General features: G+C 39.5%; 1 protein-coding gene across 1 annotated transcript; it reads left to right on the top strand.

Annotated features, from left to right (window-relative positions):
* The first annotated feature begins 291 nt into the window (after window positions 1–291).
* Window positions 292–27093, top strand: TSPAN3 (tetraspanin 3). The gene is made up of 7 exons (XM_043922045.1): window positions 292–570; window positions 14134–14325; window positions 14556–14630; window positions 17684–17785; window positions 19026–19178; window positions 19442–19525; window positions 26187–27093. The coding sequence occupies exons 1-7, from the start codon at window positions 508–510 to the stop codon at window positions 26277–26279; spliced, it is 762 nt and encodes a 253-aa protein (XP_043777980.1). The 5' UTR covers window positions 292–507; the 3' UTR covers window positions 26280–27093.
* The last annotated feature ends 53 nt before the right edge of the window (window positions 27094–27146 follow it).

Genomic DNA, 27146 nt, shown 5'->3' with positions numbered 1-27146 from the left:
AGTGGGAGATAATTAGTGTCTCTGACTTCCTTAGGAGAACGAACTAGCTAGAAAGATGGCGTTCTTTGGGCTCTGAATCACCTATAGGCCTGGCATAGCAAACGTAGCTCAATAGTAAAGGATTGGGTTTGGTCCTCTGGAACTTCCCTGGTGAACCATGTGCTTCCCAAGGGCGGCCAGAGGCCAAGAAAGGGCGCTGAGCTTTTGTCTCCTTTAAGAGGTGTGGCCTCGCTGTAGCCACCACAGGAGTGATTGGCTGGAGCTGCCTGTCCCGGGGCGGGACTCGGTTGCTAGGGAGCGGCGCGGGGGCCCTGCGGAGACTGCGGCGGCTGCGCGTAGGAGCGAGGTGCTTGCTGGGGCTGGGGTTCGCGACGGTGCCGGGGGCTGCGGTGAACGCCTCGCAGGCCGTGCAGTTCCCTGTGGGGAGGCGCCGTCGCCATTGCCACCTCGCTCGGTGAGCGCGTCCCGAGCGCTCGCCGAGCAGAGCCGCAGCCGACCGGCGGCACCATGGGCCAGTGTGGCATCACCTCCTCCAAGACCGTGCTGGTGTTTCTCAACCTCATCTTCTGGGTGAGCGTGGCCAGCGGGCGGGAAAGGGCGAGGGGCCGGCGGTGAGGCCCGAAGAGGCCTCGGCTGAAGCGCCGGTGGGGAACCAGCGGGGACACAGGCTCGGTCGCGGCTGGCGCTGAGGAGGTGGGAGAGAGACGGGACCCTGCGGCGGAGACCCGGGAGGGCCTGGCCCCGGAGGCCGCTTTGCTTTGGTCCCTCCGCCGCCGGGACGAAGACTCGGGGTGTAGAGGGCGGTGAGGAGAAACCCTCGGGGGCTTCTGGCGGCCTCCGTCTCGGGCCCAGCGCCCCGGCCGGCGGGCTCTGTGCCAGGAGCCCGGCGCAGAGAGCCCACCCTCCCCCCTCCCCCAACCTCCCCCCGGAACAGCCTGCTGGACGGAGAGCTCTTATTGCAGATTCTTTCAGGACCTCAGGCTCGAAATAGGATATCCCCCAAAGGGTCGGGCGCCACTTTCTTTGTCAGGGCCCGGAGCCCCCGCGGCTCCACTGGCAGCCCCGAGGCGAGCGAGCAAACGGTGCAGAAGTGCGGAGACGCTTCCGACTCAGGCGTGAGGAATTTTGCCTTAGAGCTCTTTGTGTGTGGAGAACTGGTCGACTGGTTACCAGCCCAGAAAACGGAAAGGTTTCAACCAGAAGCTAAATAATCCTTTGACGAGGAAAATCAATCTTATTTGTTTGGTCATGGGGGTGGGTAGCCTGAGATTATAAACCTTGGTTAAATATGACTCGAATGTCACAAGATCCAAAAAGCGATGAGTTCACTTTCAATAAAAGGTGGCTTATGAATTTTTTTGGACACGCCCCCAAAGAAAGGGCCCTTTATAAAGCACTTCATCTTACTTCAGGTCCTTATCTCGTCAGGGACTTTTGTAATAACCTGTATTATTCCTATCAGCCTCTCCACCCTCTAGTTCATCTGGACCTTGCACCCGGATAAATCTTATTAAGCTTTTCTTCCTTCACATCACTTTACTTCATTTAACAAACACACACCCCTCCCTCAAAGCTTCAGCAGTAGAATAAAGTTCAGTGCCCTTCTGGTATTGCAACCAATGTCCTCAAATCATCTTTTCCTTCCTCACGATTGACCATGTTCTTAAACCATGTTCTTAAACACCTGGACACATTTCTGTGTCCCCAGTCTCCAGGACACTTCTTGAACATTTCCACTTCCCATCCTTTTGTATGTCTCCATTCACCTCTTTCCCACAAACATATCTAAATTGGAAAGAATCCTTTGCTTCTTACAACCTGGTTCCCTCCTCCCCCTGCAAAGAATGAAACTTTTCATATCCTGACTGCTGTAGCATAAAAGAATAATTACACATCACAGAGCACTTACCACACACATCTTTTGCTGTAGAGTCTTTCAGGGTATGATGTGATGAAAAGAATCCTGACTGAGAGTACTGTTCAGGATCACCCACGTGACATCAGGATTCCATTATTTCTTCTTTTCCCTTTAGAGCAGTGTTTCTGATACTTTAGTTTGACTTAGAAGCCTTTTTAAAAGGTAAAAGAATCTCCTAGTATCTCCAGATGAGAAACACTGTTAGATAAGAAGATTCGTAAGTGTAGACTTAGCTTTGTATCCTTTCCAGTCCCTTATTATTTTTATGGGCATACAGTTTGATTTTGAAGAATCTGTCTAATATCAGGTGACTTCTAGGCTTTTCAAGCTCAGGGACTGGAATTGTCAAAGAAACAAAATACTGGAAATACAGGAAGCATTTTCTTTAAATAATTAAATTTTCATTTAAAATTGCAGTTTATTCAAAGATTCATTCATCTTTAGAAATTATATAAATATATGTACTATTATTGGCACTTAGTGAAGAAGGTTATGTTGACCTTCAGTTGTGCTTTTCATGGTGGGTTCTTGCCAAGGCTGAGGTTAAACACCCTTTATCTAGGTTAGTAGAATAGTAAAATGTTTGTGAGGTGAGCTGTGATGAGCAAGTTAAGCAGACATGTAGGGGGAAAAATGTGGCACAGAGCAGGATTTGTGTAACATAACTAAGAAGGAAGCAATATTAGATGTGTCTCCCACAGAATTCGTAGTTTAGGGACCAACCGTTGGAATCTGATGATGTTGGTAATCATAACTAAATTTGAGTGCTTTTTATACCCAGGCACTGTTCTAAGTACTTTAATGGAATAAAGCCTCATTTGGCAGGGAATATTATGCTTCTTTTACAGATGAGGACATTAAAATTTACTCACAGTGGCACACCCAAGGTGGGGCAGAGCCAGCCTTCATACCCAGGGTGTCCTATACTCTAGAGCCTGTGGTGTTAGAGCAAAGTGTGATTTCAAAAGACTTGCAAAGGGGAAGGAGCTCTTCAGGCAGTGTTAGACTCACTTGCTCCAAAACATAATTTTAACCTTGTTTAGAACTTCCACCAGCATTTAAAACTATACTATTTAACTTGTCAGTTTAAAAAATTAGGTCATTATTGGGAAGTACATAAAACATGTTAACCTGTTCTTCCTGGATTTTATATTGCATTCTTCAGTTCTAATAAGTGTATTCTTTTATAAGTGGTCCGTTCCACCTTTTAATACCTTAATGTATAAGTATAAGAATAAGCATTCCCTACATAGAGCATCTCTAACATTTATCTGGGTTCCCCTGGGCAACATTTCCCTCATAGCTCAGTTGGTAAAGAATCTGCCTGCAGTGCAGGAGGCCCAGGTTCAATTCCTGGGTCGGGAAGATCCCCTGGAGAAGGAAACGGCAACCCACTCCAGTATTCTTGCCTGGAGCATCCCATGGTCAGAGAAGCCTGGCAGACTACAATCCATGGGGTTGCAAGAGTTGGACACAACTTAGCAACACCACCACCACCACTGGTCAACATTAGTAAAGATTTTTTTAACTGTTGTATTGGCTTTTTACTATCAGCTGATTGTTGATAAGTGTTGAAGTTTAATTGCTTTGGCAACATATTTAAACTCTGCCTCTTAATATCTTGATATCCTGGTTCAGTCGGCAGTTTGTTCAGTGCGTTGTAATGTGGAAATAGATATGTACTTGAAATGCTTAGAATCGGCATTAAATGATATAACAGCCAAAGTTGTTAATGTTGACTTGGTGTAGATTATTATGGACAGTACAGTCTAAGAAAATTACTGTGGAAAGGCACAGGCAAAGGGGAAACAGTGGTTTCTAAAGTCCTTAAGCTTGTCTTAATGGAAATTGAGAGCTCATCACCAAATTCCAAAATATTAGGGCTTGTAGCATGAAAGGTAATTTTGGACAAGTTTGTACAACTTGGATCTCTTTGTTTTTTACAGAGTGGCATAGCTTTAAATGTAAGTGTATTAGTGCTAGACCCATGATGATTTTTAGAAGACAAAAGTGTTTAGTGACTACATTTTGAAGGGTATTAGAATAAACAGTCAGTAACCTCTTCTCTAAACTGCACTTTTGCTCCAAGGTCAGACAAGAGCCTTAATTCAGTGAGTCATTTGATCTGACCTGGGAGGCCTCATCTAAAACAAGTTTAAATCAGTACTTGATAATTTCAGGTTTTATTCTGTTAATTGAGTACTTAATTAAGTCCCATGTTATACAAATTACCTTTACTTTTTCTACCCTGGAAGGAGAGCCAATTGGCTGGTGTTTATTTTGCTCACACATATCTTAGGCATTATAGAGACTGTAAGAGAAAGCTTTGTCCATGCTTGCAGAATTTCTAGTCTGGCACATCTGCTTAGGGTGTTGTTTTTCATCAGTATGAAAAGCTATAGTAACGCTAAAACGGCTGTGGAATAGGAGATACCACAAGGTTAAACACCTTTTAAAGGCTTTTGGAAACAACTTTAGAATGTGGCAGCTTCAGTAATCATTCATTCATAGGAAATACAAATCCTATTTAAAAGCCTTATTTAAGCTTTAAAATTTGTCTTAAAAAAGTTTCAAGTTGCATTTGCCTCTGTGAATACATAAAATTAAGGAAATGTGCTTTGTTAAGCAAATACTACACAAATGTTTAAGCACCCACTTTTTGCTTATATTACTGATAAAGTGGTGGAAAAGTGAAGATCTCTGTTCTTACAGAGCTTTACAGGACAGACAGTTAAAAATAAGCAAGAAAAATAACAGATAGTGATATGTTATGCAGAGAATTAAGACAGAATGATGTGATAGAGTGATTAGGTGGCTGCTTTAGGTTGGCAAAGAAGTCTTCTCCAAAGAGGTGAAATTTAATCTGGAATATGTGAAGGAACAGATGTTGGGGTGATTTGGAGGAAATGGGGGACATTTAAGATAAGGAACAGTCTACAGGCCCTAAGGCAAATTTGATGTGTTCAAATTACCTTCATGCTTTTGTTTAAAAGATAAAAATTTATTATGAAATATTTCATTTTAAATGAAAAACTGCTTGTCACACTTCTCCATATATGTATTTTGTGTTTTCTAGCACATCTTGCACATTTGAGTTGAGAACATGATACTTTAAAACTGGATCCTTCATCTCACATCCTGGAATTTATTTCTTTACCTCTTGTACTCCCATCTTCATGAGTGACTGCTCCGACAAAGAATATGTCATTGGAGCACACCTTCAGCTAACAGATTTCTTTTTTCATAGTTGTTTCTCAGTTTACTAGAGGAAAAGCAAGTAATGGTATATAACAGGAGACCTATTTCTTGTCTTTGACAGTTAAGAAAATGAATTACTTCCAGTCTTACTGCATTCTCAGTCATCTGTCCACTGGACCAAACACCTTGTGGCTGTGAGCTATTAACTGAAAGAACTCAAAGCAATGGGAATGTAGAAGGACTCTATTTAATTGGCAATTTAAGAAATAGGTTGTTTATTACCTTTTTAGGGTATTTATCATGCTTTGAAATATTTTAATGAATTTTATTCCATAAGATCCAACATTAGGAATTTTTCAAAAAAATTATTCTGTAAAATTTATACTTGCATCAAACAAATATACCTTAAAACTCATTCATTCAGTAAATACTTTTTGAATATCTGTGAGAAATGCAAAAGGTATAGTGTCTGCTTTCTAACAGCTTATAGGAAGAGGGATCAGACAGACAGGCAAAATCATTTAATGTTCCATTGAATTTAATTTCTAGTTGCTCCTCTCTGTCCCCCTTCCACGTGGACAGTCTTTAAGTCTTCCTTTAAAAATGTCATCTCTTTCCTCCCTCCCCCTGTTTAATAGTTTGGTAGAGCCAGTAGCTGAGAAAAGTTATTTGCATTGGTGTATTTGTTTTTGACTTATCAAAAGGAAATCTATAGTAGATGCTGACATACTGTATTTTACACTGTTGTTGGTATTGATTAAACACATAACCCAAGCAAAGGCAAACTCTCCTGTTATGAAGCTGAAACACCTCAGGCTCCGGTAGTAATAACTGACTCTTTACAGTTAGAGTAGGGTATGGGGATAGAGAGTCTCAAAGAAAAATGTGTATTTAAATACTCTGAAAATACTTTCAGATGACCCCTGGAGTCTTGCAATCTGAAAATATCTAATTTCCATGCTGTTACAATAGTTTGACTGCGGCAGTTGCAGATCTCCAGTTTGAATGTTTTGGGTTTTTCAACAGGGAGATAAAAATCGGATTAAATAGAAAAATTTTGTTAAGCTAGATAAACAATGATTATAAAAAGTCAAATACAGAAAAAGTGAAAATAGGACAAAATTGAGGAACATGACCTTTGGAATATCTTCAGAATAATATTGGTTTAAAGGATTAAAATTTTCTTTAAGAATAATGGCAATAATGATAGTGATATTGATAATGAAGAAAGAAGTGGCTTATTGTCAAGATTTTACACCTCGAAGTAGGGTTTTGTTTTGTCTCCTTGATAGGTGATATTTATGGGGGGAAAAAGATGTGTACTGAAATGATCAGAATTGTATTAAGTAGTCAGAAAACATCTAAAGATGAGTCAAAGCCAGGCAGACCCAAGAAAAGTCATAAACAGGGAAGATTGGCAGAGGTGCCTAAAACATTTGGGATTGAAGAGATTCCTATTTTATGTTTTGGTTAAGGACAGATTTAAGAATTCATTTGTTAAAGAACAACAAAGTCTCAATTTCAGGTACAATTTTAAATGTTGACTTTCATGATTCTGCAAATATATATTTCCTTTTTAAAGAAGACACTAAAAAATATTTTAATATTACCATAATTTCACCACTAAGAGACAACCAGTATTAACACTTTGGTGTTTATAAATATCCATGCATAAGGGTGTTTTTCCCCCTAACATACCACAAGTGTGTTACTAAATTATGCTTCAACATATTTCAGGGCTGTAATGCAAATATATCTCTGGATGCTTGGGTTTTTTCTTTGTGTGTGTGTATGTATATAGTATTCTCTTTTATTTTTATTTATTTTTTTAATTAATTTTTTCTTGAAGGATAATTTCTTTACAGACTTTTGCTGTTTTCTGTCAAACTTCAACATGATCTTTTGTTTTTGCTATTATAATTTTGTTATTGTAACATTTTGATGAATGCACCTTGTACAAATCTGTTTCCATCTGACCTCCTTTCTTAAGAGTAGACTCCTAGAAGTACAGTTAATAGGTGCAAAAGCATAAATGCTGAGGCTAATAAAGTGTTGCCAGATTGCGTTCCAGAAAATTTCTTATACTGCTGAGGGCTCTTCTCTCTGTATCCTTATGTATCTTTGAATACTGCTTGTCTTTATTATTGACCAATTTGTTATGGAGAAAATGATATTTTTAACAGCTTCCTAAATTCTTGGTTAAAATAACTTTAATTTCTGTTAAGAAGATTTGAAATCTTTGGTATAGTATAGTCTTTTTTTTTTCCTTGAGTGATAAGAGAAATATGCAGCATTGGACTTGGTAAAAGAGTAATTCTGTTTAATGATACGAAGTATTTTATCAGATTAAGTCAGAACACAAGTATGTTTGACTAGAGAATGTTATGTAAGTAGTAGAATGCTGAAAGATTTAAGGTGATTTTAAGAAACTTATGGCTTGAGGGTGGAGTTTGGGGAAACTTTCAGAAATGCCCTGTATAGGGACCTACCTGGTGGTCCAGTGGTTAAGACTCTACACTCCCAGTGCTGGGGGCCCTGTTCAATCCCTGGTCAGAGAACTAGATTCCACATGCCACAGCTAAAGATTTCTTATGCCGCCACTAAAGATTCAGCATGCTGAAATGAAGAAGGTCAAAGATTCCACGTGCTGCAACCAAGACTTGGCACAGCCAAATAGATCACTTTTGTAACTTGGAAGATAATTGCTTTACAATATTGTGTTGGTTTCTGCTGTAGAGCAGCGTGATTCAGCTCTAAGTGTAGGTATGTCCCCTCCCCCTAAAGCCTTTGTTCCAGCCCCGATCCCACCGCCCCAGGTTGTCATGGAGCGCTGGGCTGAGTTTCCTGTGTTACGCAGCAGCTTCCCCCTAGCGATCTGTGTTACACATGATAGTGTATCTATGTCGTGCTCCTCTCTCGATTCACCCCACCCCCTTCCCCTAATGTGTCCACAAGTCTGTTCTCTTCGCCTGCGTCTCTATTCCTGACCTGCAGATAGGTTCATCAGTACCGTCTTTTCTGAATTCCATATATATGCGTTAAATGCGCTGTAGAATTACCAATGAATTCCTTGTAGGAGAGAAGGGGGATAGGTACATGAGAGACTGTTGTGACCATACAGAAAGCTCTGAGTTAAATGTTTAAAAATAGATACAGAAGATGAATTTCTGCTGCTGTTTTTTCCCTCTCTGCTTTTTGAAATCTGCACTCTTACAAAAGTCTGGAGTACACAGTGGTTTTTTGCCAAGTCTTTCTGTTTTTTCTCCCAACATTCCAATCCTTCTGCTTTACCAATTGATTGATTGTTGGAGGCAAAAATCACACAGAAGTAGTTCTCGCAGGTGAGAAGAATTTGTCAGACTCTGCTTTTAGCTGAATGACTTCAGATGGCCCCCTCATCTTTACCCTGTCCTGCAGGAAAATCACTTCTGTTCTTTGCTTTATCTTCACCCAAATGCTCTGTGGGATGCTTCTACCCTCACATTTCTAAATTTCCATATAGATACACTTTCACAGCAGAGCTGTTTCATCTCTTATTGTGGAATAGTCTGTTTAATTTTAATGTTGCCACATTCCGGTGGCAAGCTCACTGTGCTTGATGTGCTCCCTTTCATTTCCTATTTCTTCTTTCTTAGAAAAGTAAAGAATTTAGGAGTTTTGTGGATTTTAGTATTTCATCATCTCTCTCAGAAGATTTGAAAAGTACAGAAACAAAACAACTAGTTTCTAAAACCAAAACATTGGTTTCTAAACTATAGAAAAATCAATCTTACATAACAAAATGAAATTTCTTACTTTAAAAGGGCTTTACATTTGTATGTAGGGAGTGAAGGGGTGAAAGGATAAAGTGAAGTGTCATACTTCTGAAACTCATATTTCTAAAATTTCCTAACAGGTAGCTTTATTTTTGGAGGAATAGCTTGGTGTTGTGCAAAAGCACTCTTTCCTAAGGTTTTAAAATTCTGTGACAGTTTAGAACATGAGTTTATTAAAGGGTGAGGAAGAGGGACTTCCCTGGTGGTCCAGTGGCTAAGACTCCACGCTCCCAGTGCAGCCGGGGGAACCGGGTTCAGTCCTGCTCAGGGAACTAGATCCCACATGCCTCAACTAAAGAGTTTGCATGCCACAACTGAAGACCTGGTGCAGATTTTAAAAAAGGCTAAGGAAGAACACTTTTCAGAAAATTCTTTTTTTTCCCTATTGTTTCAGCTTTCAGCCTTTCCCTTAAATTTCCCTTCATTTCTTTGTAAAAAGGATGAATATTTTTAGTATACTGTCCTCCACAAATCCTCCTTATAGGCTCAGATTTTCTCAGTGGTGACTAAAGCAGCTCAGCTGCTTCCAAGTTCTACATTTCATCCCCTCTGCAGCTGCTTTGTTGGCAAAGCCCAGAGCCTTTGATAGATCTCAATCCCAGCATGACCCTTCAGAAGAAGGGTTTAACCCTACTCACCTTTTAGCCTTTCTAATAGCCACAGCTCCTATGTTAAAAATCTTCATGACTGCAAGTCCCTATTTAGGAATTACTTACAACCTTCCTTACATTTACCATATAACGCCCCACCTATGTTTGTCATTTGGATGGTTGGATATCATTAAAGCAGTTGTTTATTGCTGTTTTTAGGTCTTCAACTCTTGTTAGGACACCTTCTCTGTATTTTCAGAGTAACTGATGTCATTTCATAAGTTGTTTATTATACAACTTCTATTAAGCACTATATATTCATGTCATTGGGCTCTGAATCTGCCTACCAATGCAGGAGACGTAAGAGATATGGGTTCGATCCCTGGGTTGGGAAGATCCCCTAGAGGAGGGCATGGCAACCCACTCCAGTATTCTTGCCTGGGGAATCCCATGGACAGAGGAGCCTGGCGGGCTACAGTCCCCAGGGTTGTAAAGAGTCAGACATGACTGAAGCGACTACACACACACACATATACACACACACACACATATACATACATGTCATTGACTACACACACACACACACACACGTCATTAAGAGGAGAAAATTTAGGGGACAGCCTCTGTTTATGAGTTATTTGATTTATATAGTTTCATATCAGCAATCACTGCAGTTTTTGCTTGGTACGTGCAGCGACTATGCTGCTTCCCCCTGTATGTTGTCAAAATAGAAGCATTATGTTCTCAACTGCACTGTGAGATTTAGATGTTGACTGATTTGCAGCCTGGGGAAGGATACTTCTCTCAAAGCTATTAGTAAAGGAACAGGCAGCTTTACAAATGGCATCTCCTCCTTCCATTGCATTCATTATCTGTCTGGGTGGACTGGGTGGAAGATGGCGCACTGGAAGTGTTTCGCTTGGCCCACTCCCAGGCAGCACCAAGGGTGAGCCTTGTAGGGATCTCAAACTCATTTCATGTCTAAAATGGAAATAGTTCTTCGATGTCCTGTATTTCAAACTGTTGAGTAAGTATATCTTCTGGTTTTATTTTCAGTCAAATTTATGTAGCCTTTAATTACGTTTACTAGCAGCTCAAAGATGGAATTTATTTTAATTCAAGCCTTGTAAGAAATGAAGGTTGCCTGTTAGAGTAAGAAAAGCTAAGAATCCAAAGAATAGAGAGATGACTAATGAAGACAAATTGGATAAAATTTGATTGCTTCATATATAGGATTTCTTTTAATTCAGTTTGGGGACTAAAAGTATTTACTATAACAAAATGTTTGTGTGTACATATCTGTATGTTTGCATATCACACATATGTAGTCAAGAAAAAGTAGTTTTTGGTATGAGTGTTAAGTATTCCATATACTTCTGTGGTTAATGCACCCAAATAAACTGTTTATCCTCTTTTCTCTCTCTTATGTCTTCCATCATCCCATAATAATATGTCCCCAAAGTAAGTATGTCAGTGAACTGAGGGTCTTTGAACAGGTTCAGTTGCTGTAAGTAAAGCATTTATAAGCTAATGTATTCCAGATGTGATGGCCATTAAGAATTAAGTAAGCTGAATTCAGTTGCTAAATCTTGTTTGAATAGTGAACTAAAATCTGTAAGATGGAACTGAAGAGAAACAAAGCAAATTCAAACCAAAGATTATGATTGAGCTTGAAGGGCAGTTTCAAGGGAAGGGATGAGATGAAGTGTTCTCAATGAATTTTGACAAATATCTACCAAGAACTGCTCTAGGTGATGGATGGTGGTCCAGCGCTGAAAGACTTACGGGCAAAGTTTGTGCCCGAAAGGTATGCAGAGATTTTATATATAGTTATAATTTCAGCACTTGTGATAAATGCCGTTAGAGCTGTGTAGGGGATGGTTTGTGACCAAGGGCACCTAATCCTGTCTGAAATGGTCAAGAATGGCTTCCTAAAGGAGAGGTGATATTTAAACTGCATCTTAATGGGTGACAAGGAGTCCCTAAGCAGATGAAGAGAGCATTCCGAAGACAGCAGCAAAGGTAAAGAAGTGAGAGAATTTGTAGTACACTTGGAATAACAGCTTTCAGTTGTTCAGGGTGCATGAGAGGTCGTGGAGTCTGAGCCCAAAAAGTGGGAAGGAGCAGCTTAGTTTATCAGAGGCCTTACTTGCCTCATCCTCATTTTAAGCATGCTAATGCCTTGTTCTGATTTATATTTTTAACAGAAACAACTGATCATATAAAGAACATATTATTAAGGGACAGAGGGAGGGTCAGCAAGTAAGGTTTAGGGTGAACAGGGGTAAGGCCCAAATTAAGACAAGCACTGCAGAGGCTTAAAGGGAAGTGAACAATATTCAGGTGGTGTTTTGAAAGTAAATCTGGGGCTTCCCTGGTGGCTCAGTGGTAAAGAGTCAGCCTGCCAACGTGGGAGATACACATTCAGTTCCTGATTCGGGACAGTCCCACACGCTGCATAGTAACTAACCCCATGTACCACGACTGCTGAGCCTGGGAGCCCGTGCTCCACAGCAGAGTAGCCTCCACTCGTGACAATTAGAGGAAAACCTGCCCGCAATGAAGACCCAGCACAGCCATAAATAAAATTACTAAAAAATAAAAAAGTAAACCTGAAGGAGTTTGCAGATTGATGGGATACAGAGGTAGGTCACAGAAAGAGTACAGAATAACTCTCAGGCATTTGACTAGGAAAAGTAACTGGTGCCGTTTGCTCTGAAATACAGACTATGAGGGCAGATTTAATGGAGTGAGCAGGAAGGCAGCGAGGGTTTGAGGTAGGCTGAGGTCAGGGCGTCTGTGGGACTTCCAGATGGGGATGTGTAGTTCTGAGTTGATGGCTTAGGTGGAGAGCTACAGTGACTGGTGAAGCCATAGCTAGGCTAGCCCAAGGAGAGCCTACAAAATGAGAACTAAATAGGGCCGAAGGTAGAACCCTGGAGATCACTGACATTTGTCTGGTAAAGGAGAGTCCCTGAAGAGAATGAGAGAGCAAGAAATAGGAAGAGCGCCAGCAGTGGGGGCCTCCTGAAAGCCAGAGGAGAGTTTGCAAAGAATGTGGTGTTTTAAATGGGCTCCATTTTTCTAGTTGATGTCTCTTAAAAAGTCCATGTTATTTATTTATTTTTTTAAAAATCAAGTTACTTTCTCAACTTTCTATAAATGGAGTCTTTTCCTTCCAGATCTGAGTGATTCCACCAGCCTAGTGTATGAAAATATACTGATGGTGCCCAAACTTAGAGAATCCCACAGACTTAAACTGCTTCCAGGTTGAGAGGAATTAATGATATAATTGTGGAGGCTCTTTTGTAGTTTGAAAATTAATGATGTATCTGTTAAATTTTAAAGAATGGTGAAATAATTCTTTTTATATGAAAGCCTCAAAGTGCTCTATAAATGATAATTCATTAAATCGATGTGTTAACACTTAGCCTCACACTGTATTTGCTCGTTCACATGAAAGCAGGCAACACTGGGCTGTAAGCATTGTGCTGGCGAAATTGACACAATGGCAAAACTGACAGCGATGAGAGGAGAAGGTGTGTGTTAGTAAAACTCTGTGACTGGAGTGCAGTGTCTGCGGCGGCAGCTGCTCCACGACTTTCTGCATCCACTCTCCCTGTAGGTGCTCTAAAACTTTGTACCTCAAAGTATAGTTCAAAAAGCAGCAGTGTTAGCTGGGAGCTTGTTGGAAATGCAGAATCTCGGGTCCCACCCCTAGACCCACTGATCAGTCTGCAGTTTAATGAGATCTTCAGGTGATTCCTATTCACGTAGTTCGAGAAACACAATTCTAAAGCATAAATAGACTTAAAGCATTTGCAAGGGGCTTCCCTGGTGGCTCAGATAGTGAAGAATCTGCCTGCAATACAGGAGACCCCAGGTTCAGTCGCTGGGTCGGGAAGATCCCCTAGAGAAGGGAATGGCAGCCCACTCCAATATTCTTGCCTGGAGAACCCCATGGACAGTGGAACCTTGCAGGCTACAGTCCATGGGGTCGCAGAGTCAGAAACGACTGAGTGACTAACACACACAAAGGATTTGCAAAGTTCTTTAGTCATTCAGCCCTCTAGCTTTACCATTTCACAGTCTCTACTAGGACAGCAAATTTTTTAGAAGTGGGTATCCTGTATCGTGGTTATTAGTTACTATTGTAATTTTCTTTCCCCAAGGCAAGAGATGAGAGTATAAATGCAGATTCTGAAATCAGATTACCTGGATTCTGGTCCTGACTCTGCCACTAGTTCTGATTTCCCCATTTGAGGGGGGCAACCCTCACCTCTGCACTGATCTGTAATTGACTACAGAAGGCCTTTGGGGTGTGTGTGTTGTTTTCATTCTTGTCATCTGTATTATGTACGGGATTAATGGTTTCTCAGTCCTAGATGAGCCAGCAATTACCAAAGAGTAGATGGAATTTGGAAGACTTTTCAACTTTAGTAAAGAAATGTTCTTACTAATGAATAATTTTCAGCTTCACTGATAAAAGTCTACAAATAGATTTAAAAGTGGTGGAAAATCTCATTGAGTTCTAACATGCCAAGAAATAGTGGAAATGTTTACCAGCAGGGGTTGGAGAATTTTACCAGAGCTCTGACCTTGTTTTCTACAGGGAGCCGCTGGCATTTTATGCTATGTCGGAGCCTATGTCTTCATCACTTACGACGACTATGACCACTTCTTTGAAGATGTGTACACTCTCATCCCTGCGGTGGTGATCATAGCTGTCGGGGCTCTGCTTTTCATTATTGGGCTAATTGGTTGCTGTGCCACAATCCGGGAAAGCCGCTGTGGACTGGCCACGGTAAGTTAGCTCTTCATGATATGTGGGAATATTCATTTGTGTTACTTGCTTGACTTGAGCATGAAACTCCATATTCTCTTTGGCTCTCTTTATAATTGGAATAGAATTAGCACTTGTCTTAAACTTGTAGCACTTATCTCAGATAATTACTTTTTATCAAGAGAGTATTTAGAGCTATTTTTTCGTTTGTATTTAATTTTTGACAATGTTTCCTTACATTTTCCTTACAGTTTGTCATCATCCTACTCTTGGTTTTTGTCACAGAAGTTGTTGTTGTGGTTTTGGGATATGTTTACAGAGCAAAGGTATGTTGTCTACTGTAATTTATATGTTTTAAAAGGTGGTTTAAGTGTTTTGAGTGAAATAGAACAAACTCATTTTCAGAGTAAACATTTTCTTTTGCCTTCAGTTTAGCCACCACTTGAAAAATATAAAGGTAATTAGAAATTATGTGTCAGGATTTCTTGTCTCATTGAATATAACAAAGTGTTACTCTGCTGCTGTCCTAGTTTTAGGTGGTGCTGGTTTAGTTGCTAAGTCGTGTCCAACTTGCCACTCCATGGACTGTAGCCCACCAGGCTGCTCTGCCCATGGAATTCTCCAGGCAAGAATACTGGAGTGGGTTGCCATTTCCTTCTCCAAGGGATCTTCCCGACCCAGGAATTGAACCCCAGACTCCTGCATTGCAGGCAGATTCTTTCTGCCTGAGCTACGAGGGAAACCCCTAGTTTGTAGATAGTTTTCTTTAAATGACTCTAGTTGTTGTTCAGTTGCTAGTCATTCCAGCTCTTTGCAACCCCCTGGATTGTAGCACACCTGGCTCCCCCGTCCTTCACTATCTCCCAGAGTTTGCTCAAATTCATGTCCATTGAGTCAGTGGTGCTGTCTAACCATCTCATCCTCTGCTGCCCCCTTCTCCTTTTAACTTCAGTCTTTCCCAATATCAGGCTCTTTTCCATTGAGTTGACTCTTCATATCAGGTGGCCAAAGTATTAGAGCTTCAGCCTCAGTCCTTCCAACTAATATTCAGGGTTGATTTTCTTTAATATTGAATGGGTTGATCTCCTTGGAATTCAAGGGACTTTCAAGAGTTCTCCAGCACCACAGTTCGAAAGCATCAATTCTTTGGCACTCAGCCTTCTTTATGGTTCTACTTTCACATCCGTACATGACTGCTGAAAAAACCATAACCTTTGACTGTACAGACCTTTGTCAGCAAAGTGATGTTTTTTAGTATACTGTCTAGGTTTGTCATGTGAAAGTATTAGTCACTCAGTCGTGTCTGACTCTTTGTGACCCCATGGACTATAGCCCATCAGGCTCCTCTATCCATGGGATTCTCCAGGCAAGAGTACTTGAGTGGTTTGCTGTGCCCTCCTCCAAGGGATCTTCCCGACCCAGGTTTCAAACCCACGTCTTTTAGGTCTCCTGCATTGGCAGGTGGGTTCTTTATCACTAGAGCCACCTCAATCTTTGTCATAGGTTTGTCATAGCTTTCCTTCCAAGAAACAAGCATCTCCTTGACTGTAGAATGATCTACAAATGAATAATTGGTCAGCTGAGGAATTTGTTCAAATTTCCTTAGTCCATAGATTCCCAGATTTCTATTTTAAAAGAATTAAATTAAGGATTTCATTTTCCATTGCCTCTTTAGGGAAAAAATGCCTTGGTCCTAGACATAGAAAAAGGTTACTGGGAGTTGGTTTTCAGTCGCTCAGTTGTGTTCAACTCTTTTCGAGCCCATGGACTGCAGCATGCCAGGTTCCCTGTCCTTCATTATCTCCTAGAGTTTGCTCAAACTCATATACATTGAATTGGTGATGCCATCTAACCATCTCATCCTCTGTCATCCCCTTCTCTTGCCTCCAGTGTTTCCCAGCATCAGGGTCTTTTCCGATGAGTCAGCTCTTAGAGTCAGGTGGCCAAAGTATTGGCGCTTCAGCATCAGTCCTTCCAATGAGTATTCAGGGTTGACTGCCTTTATGATTGACTGGTTTGATCTCCTTGCTGTCCAAGGGACTCTCAAGAGTCTTCTCTCAACACCACAGTTCAAATGCATCATACTGGGAGTTGCAACCCTACAACTTGTTCCTGAGGAACGAGGGGCCCTACCAGCTCAAACACCAAGATAACTATTGCCAGCCACTCCTTTCTTGTCCTTCTTTCCTCTTTTCTGGTCATTTCTTGTTTTCTTGCCCCTTTCCTTTCTATTTTGCCCACTTTTGCTTTCCACCTACAGCAGCATTTAAGGCTAAATAGACTGCTTTAAATTAATTAATTTGGGTATAACTATAGAGCTTCCCTGGTGGCTCAGGGGTAAAGAACCCACCTGCCAGTGCAGGAGGCATAGGTTCGATCTCTGCGTGGGGAAGATCCCCTGGATGAGGAAATGGCAACCCCCTCTAGTATTCTTGTTTGGAAAATCCCATGGACAGAGGAGCCTGGTGGGCTGCAGTCCATGCTTTAGCAAAAGAGTTGGACACAACTTAGCAACTAAACAACAACAACATAGAACCGATACACAGGCATCTTAAGGTTATTCTCTGAGCACACCCAGGGTTATTCTCATTGTAACTTATGGTTTGGAGTCAAAGACATGATAGGCTGATTTACTATTTAACCATTGCTGTATAACGTACCAGACAGCTATGCTAAAAAAAAAAAAATGCAGTGGATTATGCCCCTGCTTACAGTCTGATCATCAATTTAATGATCTTAACCACATGACTGATAAAATTACCATATAGGTCTCATCATCTTAGAAGGGTAAGGAGAATCTGGTACAAGCAAACTTAATTAAATGACACTTTAGTTGCCACTCTGTTGGCAGTGATACATTTTGAAGAGTTGATTTCCTGATTGTTTTTTTTTAAATCTGTTGATTACTTTTGCATATTTGTCCAAGTCTAAATAAACATTAAATAAGTAAAATGTAATATTGGTATTTGTCCCAAAAGTATCCTAAAGGTGCTTTTTAAGTTGTTTAATTTTTACGTCCTTTAGGAAAGGAAAATGAGTAGGTCTTCTAAGAACCCCATTTGAAAAAGGAGGTGATATATTTATAATTCAGGACACCTCTATCTCAAGGCTCAACTACTTTATCCCTCTTTCATAAATAGGTAGCCTGCCGTCTTGCACACAGTCGTCTCTTTGATTGCTTTTAATCCAATGTAATATGTCTGACATTTTACCTGAGTCTACCTGAAGGCACGAAGGGAGACAACTTTTTTTCTTACAAGAAATTCATAGTACTATCTCGAAACTTTACATACATGCCATTTAGGCATTTAGCTGGAACCTTGACTAATGTTACTTTCACCAATATTTTTGAGGGACTGGATTCTTTGTTTTGATTCAGGTGGAAAATGAAGTTGATCGCAGCATTCAGAAGGTATATAAGACCTACAATGGAACCAACCCTGATGCTGCTAGCCGGGCCATTGACTATGTTCAGAGACAGGTGAGTTCTCTTGAAGCTGATTTGTTTTTGAGAACCAGTCGCTATTGAGTCAACATTAAACTTATCTCTGTTACTATGTAAATTAGCAGTGTACCTTTATAGCCATGGTTAGCTGCATAATGAGTCCAGTATTTTTACCTTCACCCTGGAAAAGTTTTTTCCACTATTACCTAGCATAGCCAGAAAGGAAGCATCTGCCCTTCCCCTCAAAAACTAATTAGCTAACGGGGTGATAATGGGCAAGAGGTTTATGTCACAGGAAAGTTGAGAGCCCAAATGAACTTTAGAGGAGGTGAGAAGTCTTTCACATACCTTTAGAAGACAAGACGGGCAAAGATAAGACAAAACTGTAAAAAAAGAAAATTATTGTAGACAATTTGAAACATACCTAAAGGTAGAATCATCTAGTAGATCTTTGTATCCATAAACTCACCTCAAAATTTATCCACTTTTTGCCAATCTTATTTCATCTATTACTCCCACATGTCTTTTGCTAGTTATAACTTACAGTAAATCCCAGACATTTCAGACAAAAGATTCTAAATACTTTGTCTTTGGATATAATATTTAATCCAGAATCAGATGTTTAACAGGCAAAATTAAAGGTTTTTTTCTTAGCTATAAACTACCCCTTGTTGGCAGTATGATTTTTCAAACAGAGGGTCTAGAACCACTAATTATATGTAGTTTAAATTAAAGTTAAATTAAAGTTAAATTTAAATTAAAGTTAAAAGTTCACTTCCTCAGTTAATGCTAGCCACACTGTGAGTGCTCAGTAGTTCTGTGTGGCTGCTGCTAAGTCACTTCAGTCGTGTCCAACTCTGTGTGACCCTATAGATGGCAGCCCAACAGGCTCCCCCGTCCCTGAGATTCTCCAGGCAAGAATACTGGAGTGGGTTGCCATTTCCTTTTCCAATGCATGAAAGTGAAGGGTGAAAGTGAAGTCGCTCAGTCATGTCCGACTCTTAGTGACCCCATGGACTGCAGCCTACCAGGCTCCTCCGTCCATGGGATTTCCCAGGCAGGAGTACTGGAGTGGGGTGCCATTGCCTTCTCCTATGTGTGGCTAGTTGCTACCATACTGAGCTTACAGACCTACAGCATTTCTGTCATTGCAGAAAGTTCTGTTGGACATCACTGGTCTAAAGTAGCTTAAAGCTCGGCCGTGCACAGAACTCTGAAGTTCAGCACAGGCCATGTGTTCTATGAGGACTGATGTCTCTGTTCTCTTCTCTGTTAGCTGCACTGTTGTGGAATTCACAACTATTCAGACTGGGAAAGTACAGACTGGTTCAAAGAAACCAAAAACCAGAGCGTCCCACTTAGTTGTTGCAGAGAGACAGCCCCCAGCTGTAACGGCAGTCTGGCCCACCCCTCTGATCTCTATGCTGAGGTAAGTTCAGTTTCTTAACTAGCACTTGAATCTAGCCTGGTAACCTGTTTTCTTGGTGAATTATCTCTACCTAGAACTTTTCTACCTTATTTTACTTGTCTTTAATGTCATTTTTTTTTTATTTTAATAGAAATTATTTTCAAATGCATTCTTTTTCCCTCTTGTAGTTTGTCATTTCCATTCCTGCCAATTAGTAGTATTGTGTGACCTTGCAGCTTTTCCCTTTTTAAAAAGACTAATGAAGGTGACTTTGGGTGTTTCAGGGGTGTGAGGCTCTAGTTGTGAAGAAGCTACAAGAAATCATGATGCATGTTATCTGGGCAGCATTGGCATTTGCAGCTATTCAGGTAAGCACAGCTAGCCAAGGACTTATCAGAGTGTACTGATTCTCCAATGTCAATACCAAATGGTTTTTAACCACCACGTGCAGTTAAGCTTTGTGTATATGGATAACTTGGAAGTGATTGAGGTACAGACACCAGTTTCCAACATCTTCTATTTCCTGTCTCCAGACATAGACCCAGAATGGTCCCAGAAACCAGAGATCTGGATGGGGAAACCATGGACGAGGGACTTCTTGTTTTATTTTCTTGACTTGATTAGTGAGTGACCTGTTCAAAATACAGACTGTTGTCATAATGTATTCTTGGGAGGTGCTTTAGTAGAACTTCACACAATTGTTAAAAAAATCAAACTGCTTTATTTTAGCTTGGAGATGGAAAGCTTTAATTTTTTTGTTTCTGTTTCCATTTCTTGCTTTCCTGTCTCCAAGAGATTTATATGTTAATATACATACATCAAGAACTGGCACTACACTAGTCTCTTACACTAATAGGAGCAACTTTATCACTTTACAGAAAAGACTATTAAGTAAATACTGAGGTTTATCCACCCTAGTATTTGTGGATTTAGTTTTTTTAAACAGATTGGTATCAAGAAGTCTGTCATACTGCTTGGCATATATGGAAATGTCCTGTGTCTTTTTGGTAGCTGAGGGTACTTGTCCCAGCTCCTACCAGTGAAAACAGTCTTTTTCCCTCCTTACTAATAGCTTGTACAAAGTAGCTGGTAATTGTTTTAATTAGCTCTCACTTTATCAAAAACAAACAAACAAGCCCACACATATCCTTTATACTTCATCAATTAAGTTCAGTTCAGTCGCTCAGTCGTGTCCGACTCTTTGTGACCCCGTGGACTGCAGCACGCCAGGCTTCCCTTTCATCTCCAACTCTCGGAGCTTGCTCAAACTCATGTCCATCGAGTCAGTGATGCCATCCAACCATCTCATCCTCTGTCATCCCCTTCTCCTCCTGCCTTCAATCTTCAATCTCATACCCACCTAAAAAACAAATAAGGAAGATGACTATTTTTCTGCCCAGTTAAACTACCTACATTCCTAGTTTCTCAGGTATATATATTTTATCTTAGGGATTCTGTTAGAGGAATGTTACAACTATTTGAAAATGATTGAAAATCCTTTGCATCAGATCTAGTTCTCAGAGTGTTCTGTAGTATTCTTTTAGTATATTCTTGAAACATGCTTTAGGTCCAGAGAATCTGTTCTAGCACATTATTGACCAAAGACATATTAACACCACAGGCATTTGTTTTCTGCAGAAATCCCCCAGGCAATAATGTGTTAAAGTTTTTCTATCATTTAATTGCTAGATAAACCAATGTAATTGCTAATTTATATGTAAGTTGCTTGGTTTGTCTGCTCTCTGTATATTTGAACAGAAAGTAGTGTATTTAGTAGGAAGTTCCTTTTATAATGGCAAAAAGGTGATTGTTTACTTTGCTGGTATTCAAACAGCTCTGAAATGATTGATTAAAAAGCCTAGCTCTATTTGCTATGGTCTCTGCCCTTCTAAGCATTTACTCTGTGGCTCAGCATAGCAGTAATCTGTAGGTCAGCAGGGATGTATTTCATATTTTCTTTGTGTAAACACTGTCATTTAGCTAAAAATAATGAAACATGAAGGTAGTGTCTTTACCCAAGTGAAATCCTGATCTGTGCATTTTTAATGATTTTATGTGTGGTAATAAAGCTGCATATATTAGCATGCAGCAGAAAAGCTTAAGAAGTATATGATGCTTATGATCATGAAGTATGCAACATGTATATAGAAGGCTAATGAAAACACTCAGATATGTCCCTCATCTACTTGAGCTTATTAACCAGCTTATTAATATTTCTTCATTAAATATTTTTCAGTGGGGACTAATAAACATTCTAACCAGTCTTTTAAATATGCCTTCTCATACCATTTTATAGTTAAATCACCATGGCTTAAATAATATCTGATAAAAGCTTTGATGTTTCAAGTTCAGCAAAACTAAGTCAGAGATTGAGAACTTTTGCAGACTTGAAACATAGTGGTTTTGAAAATTTTAAAAATTTTATTTAGTTTTAAGAGAAAAAAACATCCAAGGGTTTTCTAATATGTGTGAGTACCTATAAATGTTTAAACTTTTGATATTCAGAATCTGATGTAGATTGGTGCCCAGGATACGGAAAACCTAGGTGAAGGCAGAAACAGCTCAAAGAGCAATGAGCTTTTATACTTACCCTGATAGAGAAAGAGCTAGAAGGATGCTTGGGCATTCTCCAGTCCCTGTTCCCTTAGTTTTGAAGACCTTGAAATTGAGGAAGAGCAAGTATAGCATGACTTATGACCATCACTAAATCTTGAACCTTATCTCCATGTGTGCTCTGCCTCTGATTACAAATTGAAGAATTAAGATTCTCTAAAGATTTATTTCCTAAATTCTGTTAAGAAATCTGACAGCAAATTGACACTTTAAGCTGGATGGAATACACAGTGTAATACCATTAAAAAATTGTTAGCGTTTTTCTTCAGGTTCTAAAGTGGGGAAGCTCTAAGAGCTCTTGCAGGAAATTCAGTTTTATTTAATGGTAAAGAAAGATGATTTTTGGTAGTGTTGTGAGTATGAAAACTATTTAAGTGCTGTCTCCTTCGATCTTGAGTATGATTTGTGGTACCGTTAAGCTACATTTCATCAATGTTCTAAGACGTAAAGGTGAATTTAAGATGAAATTTTCTCATCAGCTTAATTTACCAATAAAAGCCTCTTGTTTGAGTATTGTGAGCCAGTCTGCCCACCACCTCTTTTGGTGTGAGCCCCATTCATCTTATGTATTGTCCATGGCTGCTTTTGTGTTACGGTGACAGAGTTGAGTAGTTGCCACAGAGACCAGTTTTGTCTCTTGGTTCACAGAGCTTAAAATATTTACTATAATTGCCCTTTATGAAACATTGGCCCCCCCTTGTTCTAGTTTTGTTAAGTGGCCTAGGTTTGGGTAGGACCAAAATGATCAAGAAAGAAAAATCTGAAAAGTGCTAGTTAATTGTTACAACAGCATTTTTTAATATAAGAGAATGAGATTTTAAAGATTTTTCTACACTCCTTATACTATTAGTTTATTAATAAGCAAGATATTTCACTTCTTTGATGTTAACCAGCCTCTTAAATGTACAAATGATCAGCTATAAATTTTATATTTCAGCAGTCTGGTCATAATAATAAAATCTATAGAGTTTTGATTTGGCAAGCTCTTTTAAGTATCAGCAGCAGGTAAAGCCCTCTACAAAGGCAATATGGGAATAAATGGAAGTTATCAGTCCTTGGAGTCTCACAATGCTGTCATGTCCTGAAGATGGAATGATCAAGAGCAAAATTTTATAGAGAACCACTTCCCAAGGCCATGCTGCTTTTTTCTGGTCTGTATGCCAAGTGTGAAGGAGGCTGAGACTGCTATTTCCTTCCTGCTTCTTCTAACTTCTATTTTAATTCATTAAAATGAGTTAATATGCATATGTAAATAGCACTTTGGATTGGGCCCTTTAGATAGTTAAAATTGAGTGGCTTAATTCTGACCATCTTTTGAAAAAAATACTTCAAGTAATTCTTCCTTAAAAACTTAAAACCAAAGCTTGGGAAGCTAATTCCTGAGTAGCTAAGTTATGGTTTTTTATTTTTTAATTTGGGGAAAATTAATCTTAATTGTTAACTTTTTGAAAATTCCTTAATTGAAAAGCCCACTTGATAAATTTTTCTTCAAATTATACATATTTAATAAGAGGTGAAACTCCTGCTAAAGTCTTGACCCCAGTTCTCAAGTCCCTCCTTGTAGAGGCAACCAGTGTTCCCAGTTTCCTATATATCCTTCCTAAAGTAGTTTGTGGTTCTACAAGCACATAAATATTTTTTATACAAATAGAAACTTATAGGATGCAATTTTCTACTTTTTTTCTTAAGATAATTGTATGAAACCTCTAGTTTTGAGAAATAATGCAGACAGAATCTTTGTGTGCCTTGCACAGTTTCCCTCAGTGGTTAACATTTTGCAAAACTGTTATGTGTCACAACCAGGACATTGGCATTGATACAATCCACTGGTTTTATTTAGATTTCTCATTTCTGTGTGTGTATTCAGTTCTGTACAATTTTATGACCTGTTTGGTTCTTGTATCCACCACCACCACAGTCAAGATACTGAACAGTTACAACACTGTAAGAGTCCCACCTGGTACTCTTTTATAATTGCACCCACCTCCCTCCCATGCCTCCTCCCCCGTACCCTGGCAACCACTAATCCATCCTCCATTCCTAAAACTTCATCATTCTAAAAATACTATAGAAGTGGAATAATATATGTAACCTTTTGTACCTTCTTAAAGACAAATTAATATGCTACTATGGCTACCTATAAGTGTTCTATTTTTTTACCTACTTCAGAATTTATTTGCATTAATGGGCACTTATGGAAGTGTTGTTATTACCGAAGTGCAAGTAGTGAATACCCTCTGTATGTATGTGCAAAATCTATAGCAAAAAATTTGTAGCCTTTAAGTTGAGGGGTCAGAGAATAGGGATGACTTTTTGATAGGTGTTTCTAAATTTTTCTCAGAAAAGGGTGTTTCCAATGTCCAGTTCTAATTACCTTGTATAAAATACCTACCTCCCCATAATGCCATCTATAATTTTGTATCATAGAGCATTTTAATCCTTGGCAGTCAGTTTTTTTAATCATTTGCTTATGTATTTAGTAATCATTTTTGCTGTCAGCTGCATGTTATATTTGGACTAGGTGCAGATTACTTCTCATGACCTGAATATTGTAGGGATAAGTTTCATTCTAAGAAATCACACTGGAGCTAAAACATTTGTGATATTTTTAAATCTGTTGTTGGAGAGTTTCAATAATCAATGAGATTTTAATGTAGCAAAGCTTTGGAAATGAACCTGTAATACTTTGTGATGAGGTTTGCACTATGGGAAGTTATTGTGTAGCACTTAATTTTTTTTTTTTATTGGAGTATTTAATGTTATTAAACAGACTCATTTCCAGGCATGAGTAGGATTTTATCAAGCTTATTAAGTTGTTTTTAGATCAGTACAAGTTGATTTAATTTAAAGTCAAGAAAAAAAGGATACTTATTTCAGACCCCATTTTGAGAGTGCTGACTCCAGTAGAAGTTAACCAGCTGAAAGGAATGTGAGGAAGTGAGGATGGGAAGAGATCTTTTCCCCAACCAAATCAATAATTTCAGAGCTTAGCATTTTTATTGCTCAATTTAACATTGCCTGGGAACATAATTGTGTTTGATCTTATAGCTATTCTAAAAATGTTCTGATGTACAGTGAATGGAAATGTGTTTCTTTAGGAATTAGATACTAAGCATGTCTAGAATTGGCTTAAGATATATAGTGAACTTCAACCATATCTACTTTTAAAATGTCTTTAAGGTACTTTGCACTAGTAAACACTCAGCAAATGCTGATACAATGAAACTGATGAATTCAAGCAGGAAGTATATATCCCAAATGGGTAGAATAGAGGCTAAATAAGGGGAGAAGTTGGAGTGTGTGACTTCATCCTGGAGAATTCAGACTGAGGACATCTTTTGTCTCTGTACATGTGTCTCATTAGTAATCTTCCACTTCAGACTTTGAATGTCTAGTTATAGATCGGGTACATTCTGTTGAAATTAGATTGACCCCTATATGTACAAAGGGCCCTGCCTTTTAAAATCAAATAACTGAGACCTTTCACTTCCAGTGAAAAGTTAGAACAGCACATTAATTTATTTAGCTCTTTAACTGTATATGACTGTTTATATTTTGTAAGAAGGCAGGTCAGAAATTCTAGACTCGTTTCTCTTTAATCCAGCCTGATTCTCTCACTTACCCAAAATAACACGGCATGACTTTGTTACTATTCCAGTTTGCTACCACAGAAGGATTAGGCCTATTAAAATGATGAAGAAAGTAACCTTTAAAAGGTAATATGTACATAATATCACAGAGCTATCCTGGATTTCAAAAATAATAAATAATTGCAAAGCAGAAACCTTCAAACCACACTTTTTGGCATCTGGATTGGTTCCCCCTGCATAGGGCTTTTGGGCTACTCATATATTGGGCTTTTCATTCTGTGGATTGTCATAAAGCCTATGTCCTCAAAATCCGTGAAATACCAACATTAGATTTCTTCATATGTAGTCTTGCTCATTATACTCCCTAGACCTTTGCTGTCTAGTATGGTAACCACTAGCCACATACATCTGAATTTAAATTAATAACATAAAAAATGCAACTCCTTAGTTGCACTAGCTCCATTTCAAGTGATCAGGAACCTCATGTGCTACCACATGTGACAGCTCAGTTACGGACTGTTTCCATCACTGCAGAAAGTACACTTTTGTACAGCCCTGGTCTGGATCAAGATGGGGATGGCACTAGGAGAGCCTGGGTACTCTGCTCGCTTCACAGATTATTCTTAGATATGCAGCAGAGATGCTAAAACTGGGTTCTTAGTTCCTAAAAGGATAATGTGTTCACTAGAAACTGCTTACTGTTCGTGATTTTTTTTTGATGATTTGAGATCTTTGAACGGTGAAACAGTTCCATTGCCAACAAAGAAATACACACTTGCTGTAAGAGGATTTTCAGCCTTTTTTCCCCATTGTTTTCTTCCTGCAGCTGCTGGGCATGCTGTGTGCCTGCATCGTGTTGTGCAGAAGGAGTAGAGATCCTGCTTATGAGCTCCTCATCACCGGCGGAACCTACGCATAGTAGAAAACCCAAGCCTGAGCTTTTTAGTCTTGTTCTGATTTGGAAGGTGAATTGAGCAGGTCCACTGCTATTGGCCTCCTGAGTTCATTTAGTTAAAGCACACGTACACAGGTGTTGGACAGAGCAGCTTGACTCTTCATTTGTCTACCTTCTTACCTATCCACCGATGACTTTTTTTTCCCTTTGTTCTAGCTGACTCTCCATGTCCGTAAGTGTTTTGAGTACGGCGGTAAATGTTCTAATCTCAGAACCGTTTGTGAGTTGCGTAGTGTGGTAGCATTAAAGGTTGACGTGGCCCTGCTTCTGTCACCTCCAAGCATAATGGGACTGCTGCTGTGGTATCACCAGGTCTTTCAGTCTTCACAGTGGAGAACTCTTGGCCAAAGGTTTTTGGGGGAAGGAGGAGGCAGTCAGCTGTCTGGTTAAAGTTAATACCAGATGGTGCCCCTCATCAGTGTCCTTTTTAAAAATATATACTATAGTTCAGTAAGATAGCAACTGTACAAAATGGCTAAGATAGATTTTAGAATCATACCTCGTGTATCTTGGTTCATCTTCAAAATCAGACTGATCTTTGAAACTAGCGGTTTTTAATCAAAGCTGGCTTTATAGGAGGAGTATAATGTATGCACTACTGTTTTAAAACAATTAGTGTGAGTGTGTGCGTGTATTTTTGTATGATTGAGCCCATTCATCGTAAGTCTAAACTCGTTAGAAATAATGTACCCATGTAGACTAGCAAAATAGTATGTAGATGTGATCTCAGTTGTAAATAGAAAAATCTAATTCAATAAACTCTGTATCACCCCCTCAACATGTAGTTTTTAATTATTTGGAGACACTTCAATTCCAGAGCAGCAGTATAAT

Source organism: Cervus elaphus, chromosome 13, assembly GCF_910594005.1.
Source record: "Cervus elaphus chromosome 13, mCerEla1.1, whole genome shotgun sequence".
In the NCBI taxonomy this organism is placed as follows: domain Eukaryota; kingdom Metazoa; phylum Chordata; class Mammalia; order Artiodactyla; family Cervidae; genus Cervus; species Cervus elaphus.
Note: the sequence above shows the minus strand (reverse complement) of the source record. Positions and strands in the feature narration are given on the sequence as shown.

Coding starts and splice junctions, on each gene's coding strand:
- TSPAN3 (XM_043922045.1), top strand. CDS start 508: ATGGGCCAGTGTGGCATCACCTCCTCCAAGACCGTGCTGGTGTTTCTC. Junction 571..14,133: donor TTCTCAACCTCATCTTCTGG/GTGAGCGTGGCC, acceptor TGTTTTCTACAG/GGAGCCGCTGGCATTTTATG. Junction 14,326..14,555: donor GCCGCTGTGGACTGGCCACG/GTAAGTTAGCTC, acceptor TTTTCCTTACAG/TTTGTCATCATCCTACTCTT.